At 34.5% G+C, this 5,959-nt stretch overlaps 1 protein-coding gene across 1 annotated transcript; it reads left to right on the top strand.

The window, feature by feature from the left end:
• Positions 1 to 1,262: 1,262 nt before the first annotated feature.
• LOC144565828 (protein PHLOEM PROTEIN 2-LIKE A9-like) lies at positions 1,263 to 3,051 on the top strand. Its single transcript, XM_078315676.1, has 3 exons — positions 1,263 to 1,439; positions 1,661 to 1,746; positions 2,520 to 3,051. Exons 1-3 carry the CDS (start codon positions 1,377 to 1,379, stop codon positions 2,902 to 2,904), a joined length of 534 nt encoding a protein of 177 aa, XP_078171802.1. The 5' UTR covers positions 1,263 to 1,376; the 3' UTR covers positions 2,905 to 3,051.
• Positions 3,052 to 5,959: the final 2,908 nt, after the last annotated feature.

A 5,959-nucleotide genomic window follows, 5' to 3' on the forward strand; every position in this document is an offset into this window, starting at 1 on the left:
TTGGCTTGTCCGAGTTACGAGTGAGCTGATTTTACGGTTCGGAGCTGAAATCTCATCTTAAAATCGTCACGAGCTAGATCTTGTTTTAAGAATAAAATAAATTTTACAAATTTTTTGGACAGAGCAGGACCGAGCTAAACAGTATAAAATGCACACAAATTCATACAAATTCACAAATTGATGCCTAGTCAAACTAGTTCGCGAGCTGACGAACAATCTAGATCCCAACTTAAACTCGTTAATTCTGAACCGAGCTATTGGCGAGCTGGCTCGTTAACAGCTCGATCCAGTAACAAACAAGCTATTAACGAGTGAGTCAGGTGCAAGTTACGATCGAATCATGAAATACGAGCTTTTTTTGCCACCTCTAAAATTAATACGGATTAGGGCTGTAAATGAGCCGAGTTTGAGCGAGTTACCTCCAACTCGAACTCGGCTCGTTTAATAAACGAGCGAGCCAACTCGAGTTGAGATGGTAATAACGAGTTGTAGAGCCAACTCGAACTCGGCTCGTTATCAACTCGAGTTGGCTCACAACTCGTTTATAACTCGTTTAACCAGTGATAGTATTACAACACAAGTTCAAACTCAGCTTGTTATCAACTGGAGTTGGCTCACAACTCGTTTATAACTCGTTTAACCAGTGATAATATTACAACACAAGTTCAAACATATTTTGCACGAATCTCAAAGCACAAATAACAGTCTAGAGATTCGAGTTTGATTATTTTGGAATTTATTGTGACCAATAATTTGCAACTCGAGTTATAAATGAGCGAGTTGGGGCCAACTCGAACTCGACTCATTTATTAAACGAGTTGGCCAACTCGAGTTGTAAATGAGCTGAGCTGTAAATGAACCGAGTTAAACGAGCTGTAAATGAGCCGAATTAAACGAGCTGTAAATGAGCGAGTTACGAGTTCGAGCTTTTTTGCCCCGCCCTAATACGGATCCAATTATATATACAACAGATAAATTAATTAAGGATATGTACAAGTGTACTAGCTAGCTAGTGCCGAAAGGTGATGGAGCATCTTGGTTCATGCGGATTGGCATCAGCTCGTGGATCGATCATCTGTCGGGATATCGAGAATTGATCAGACGGCTCAAGTGATTATACCTAACCCACCACCTTTTATGAAACGACAATTATATTATTCCCTGGGACCACATATATATATTCTGTATGGTTCATAATAGCCACTTGAAAGTCTCAATTAATATTCGACGCCATCTCTATAAGAAAGGCATCGATCCATTCTCTTAATTGCACCCCTTCAAAGTAATTTCATCGATCGCATCCATTCTCTCTCTCTCTCTCTCACACACACACACACACACACACAAATTAAGAACTTGTTTGAGCTTTTGGAGCAATGACTAGTCCTAGTCCTCATTACAAGGGTTCCACCCAACCAAATGCCCAACAATATATCCATGTAAATTCTACAATACATCATGCTTTTTTTTCACCATTTTTCAACATTGATTAAGAATTTGTGATTTTAATTAAGGAGAATTGATTTTGGCAATTTCGTTCCATGCATGCATGGGTAGTTTTGATTCTTTTTTAAGTCTTCTTAATTTATACATAACTATATATGCTCAAGTGGTATATAACATCTCTCTCTCTCTCTCTCTATGATCTATCGATCTCTAGGTGAATAAAGATGGTAACGTGACTATAAAACCCCTTGCGCTTGACATAATCTGGGGAAAAGACCCCCGTTACTGGCGCATAGAAAAGTAAGCCTTAATTCTCTCTGCCTTTCTTTTAACTTTCCTTTATATATATATATATATATATATATATATATATATATATATATAGGTTTTCTTGATTTTCTCTAGTTCTAGCCATAAAATAATAGAACTATATTTATTGTTTGTACAAACAAATACTGGTGTTGATTCTGTATCAATCTATTTACAGAGGCGTTCATAGCCATCGATTGATCCTACCAGTATCCAAAATCAATTATATATTATACATATAAAATAACAAATAAGTAGCACAGAGATATACCATCTAAGATATAATCAAATTTAAGTAACAACTAGCTAAATCCCAATTATTCTTGAGAAAAATTATATATTCTCCAGGAATCTGTGGATATATTATATATATAGGAGCTGGCTACGGTGCTACGTACGCGTAGCATAAAGAGCCTCCGTGCAACGGCTCAATATTTGACTTTTCAAAATAGTAACGGTCGATCTGAATCATTCAACATGATATCCATGGGTGTAAGGCTAAGTTGCTATGGGTTGCATAGAGGACTACGGTGCTACGGTTCAATATTCGAGTTTTTAAAATCCAAACGGTCGATCCGAACTGTTCATTCTGTTCTCCATATTAATATCTGTTTGGAGACCAAATTTTATATTTTTTGAAAAAAAAAATTACTATTTTTTTAGATAGGTAAAAAATCAGTTGATCTAAAAAATTATGCACCATTCAGATATATATTTGAAGTGATTTGGCGCATAGAAAATCATGTCTTTTTTTATTTAAACAGTAACACCGCAGAGCTGGTACAAGTGAGCTGGCTTGAAGTGAATGGTTCACTAGACATGGGAAAACTAGAGGCTAGTACCAAATACAAGCTGGAGTTCAAGGTCACGCTGAAACCAGATGCATTCGGCTGGAACAACAGCCCGGTATACATCATGGCAAGACCTGGCAAGAATAACAGTTACATATGGAAGAACACTGATTTGAGCAAAATAAAGGAAGAACAAAAAAGCTCCCCCGACTTGATCATACCATCTGGTTCAACTCTGGAATTCACCACGCCATCATCAGTTCATGACGACAAGCTCACCTTTGGCCTCTTTGAGATTTGGGCAAGGAAATGGAAGGGAGGTTTGGTTATACAAGAGGTGATAATTTCAAAAGTATAGTGATTATATATATATATATTATTGATGTGGTTTGGGAGAATATTTATATAATTTTATCTGCGCTACCTACCTACATAGTGTGCCAGAATAAAAAGAAACGAAATAGTTTGTGAGTCAATAATAACTATTTTATATTCGATGAATTAATTATTGTGGCTTACAGTATTAATTAATTGTTGTGGTCTTATTAAATAGTGAATAAAGAGAAAAACAGAATATATAGTATTCTGTTATTAGATATTGCAGCTGCTGGTAATTAATGCTCTTTATATATTATTTCAGAAGGCTGATTTTTCTTAATTTTTTTTTGAGAAACAATAAGGATCAGGCTCTCATTTTCATTAACCAAAATCGGTTACATTTAGAGGGTTTCTGATAAAAAAAATCTGGTAAGTGATACAAAGGAGAAGAAAAAAGTTTTGAAAATAAAAAGAGGTGTAAAAAAGGTAGAAGACAACCAAGAAAATTGGTTCTCTGGATCTGCTTTGTAGCGATTCTTTCCTTTGTGTGAGCAGTTCCTGTGTTCTTTTGTTATGATCCCTGAATATGCGACAACAATAACCAGCATAATCGGCCATTTTTATGAATACCACAAAAAAAACTTAATTTTAAAAATGTCCCTACATGTTTTTTTTTTAAAATGCCCTAACTGTCTGGACCTGGAGCGGCCCAAAATTCCATCAGACCGCCCCAGACAGAGGCGGGCCACACCCCAACCAGACCACCTCTGCCTGGGGCAGTCCTCTTTTTGGTTTTTTTAGAGATCTTAATATTTTTTATTTAAATAATTTTGTGAAAGAAATTTTTTCTTATTTAGAGTGTATGTCAAAAAATAAGACATTTGATATATTTATGAAGTGATGTCGTAATTCTTTATAACTTTGATTTGATTTGTCAGTTGGATATCACAAGTTTAAAGATAACACTAATTAAGGACTTGGCCTTGATTCTAAATTTTTTATTTTATTTACATATACACAAGAAAATATAGTTAAATTGCTTCAATGATGTCAACTTTTTTTTTTTTTTTTTTTTTAGAGAATAATTGGATTATTTGCTAACTATCAACATATACTATTTGCTTGGAGATAGGTAAAGAATACAATAAATAGTAAATATATTTTAAAATAATTATATGGATAATTATTGAATAATCTCTTAGGCTTATGACTAAACAAAATACCGATCGTTGTATGTCTACCGTCAAACGAAAACTTAAACTTAGTTTTTGAGGCACTAAACGACGTTTTTTTTAAATTCTGATACTTTAGATACCCGGGGGTGATCCCTGGGTAATATTCGGATCTGTCTCATCCTCTCCTTTTCGAAAAGTGGTTATATGCGCAAATCCGACTTTCCTAGCCAAAGTTATGCCTGTTTAAAGTTTTTTCGAAAGCTCAACTTTGGAAATTCATAACTAACTGTAGAAAAATCCAAATAAATTGGAATTTGTATCAATTCTATGTATTTTTGAATGCTCTACATGCTGGTGTAATCACTTTTGTAGTTTAGTCCCTGTATCAGTCCAGACTTGCTGATTTACCAGCAGATGTCAAATGCCGCATGCGCCGCATGGGCTATGTATATATGTATAATATATGTATATGTATATGTATATCATTAAGGCAATCTAACTATATATTTTATTATGTATATTTACATTATAACTTGTCCGTCCGATGAGTTAATTATTGGTTGACTACTTGACTTGACTTGACTCAATTGTAGTTGTTCTAACTTCAAAAATTATTGTTCGGCGGAAACGTGTCGTGGTATTTAATGTAGAGTAGGGTTTTATAAACATAAGCGTGTCCCGCATCCCCCACGAATAAACTCGTCGGCTTTTCGGGAATCTCAATAGGCGTTTTCACATCGATCATCGGAAACATTTTTCCTGAAAATGGTTAAAGCAAGTGATGAAGGATGATAAAGTGATTTTTCTCGTAAGGGTTTTGACTTTTGAGAGATGAGGATAAAAGAGAATCGCTACTTTTTGAAATGAGAATCAGAACTTGCTTTCATCACGACTAAAACTCCACTTTAGGTATAGAGTTTACTCGTATGAAATGTCTTGCCCGCATTCCCTCAACGGCTACGATATGGGTTGGATAGAGTTATTTTCATGTCTGTACTTGTTATGATAATAAAAAAATAATTTTTATTCTTATTTGTCTTTTTGAATATGATACGGATCATATAAACAAATAAAAAATGTCATTGATATCTCGATTCGTGCTTTCGATAAAATATTTTTCAAAACAAGAAAAAAATAATAATTAACACAACTAATTTGTATTATGAAAATTTAATAAAATATAAAATTTTATTGTATCATGTATTATCTTCATACAAATATATATATATAGAGATAGGCTAATGTACTTCCATAAGCACTTGACCCGAAGTGCTGCCACCCCATTTTCGATTTTTCAAAATCCAAACAGTCGATCCGAACCGTTCATCTTGTTCTCCATATTAATATCTGCTTGGAGACCAAATTTTACATTTTTTGGAATTTTTTTGCTATTTATTAAGCCACTTTGAAAATCGCTGATCCAACGGTGAACCCCTGATTTTACTGTTTGGCAAGCCACCGTTGGATCAGCGATTTTCAAAGTGGCTTAATAAATAGCAAAAAAATTCCAAAAAATGTAAAATTTGGTCTCCAAGCAGATATTAATACGGAGAACAAGATGAACGGTTCGGATCGACTGTTTGGATTTTGAAAAATCGAAAATGGGGTGGCAGCACTTCGGGCCAAGTGCTTATGGAAGCACATTAGCCTATCTTTATATATATATATATATATATATAGAGTTAGGCTGGGGTGCTATGGATAGCATAGTGGCCTCTATGCTACGGCTTAATATTCGAGTTTTCAAAATCCAAATGGTTGATCCGAACCGTTCATCTTATTCTCCATATTAATATCTGCTTGGAGACCAAATTTTATAATTTTCTGAATTTTTTTACTATTTATTAAGCCACTTTGAAAATCGCTAATCCAACGGTTTTACTGTTTTGTGCAGCCACCGTTGGATCAACAATTTTGTAA

Source organism: Carex rostrata, chromosome 14, assembly GCF_964058835.1.
Source record: "Carex rostrata chromosome 14, lpCarRost1.2, whole genome shotgun sequence".
NCBI lineage: Eukaryota > Viridiplantae > Streptophyta > Magnoliopsida > Poales > Cyperaceae > Carex > Carex rostrata.

What these genes read in the sequence shown, in the direction of transcription:
- LOC144565828 (XM_078315676.1), top strand. Translation starts at nt 1,377, where the DNA reads ATGACTAGTCCTAGTCCTCATTACAAGGGTTCCACCCAACCAAATGCC. An exon ending in ATGCCCAACAATATATCCAT is followed by an intron (nt 1,440 to 1,660) that starts GTAAATTCTACA and finishes ATCGATCTCTAG; the next exon opens with GTGAATAAAGATGGTAACGT. An exon ending in CGTTACTGGCGCATAGAAAA is followed by an intron (nt 1,747 to 2,519) that starts GTAAGCCTTAAT and finishes TTATTTAAACAG; the next exon opens with TAACACCGCAGAGCTGGTAC.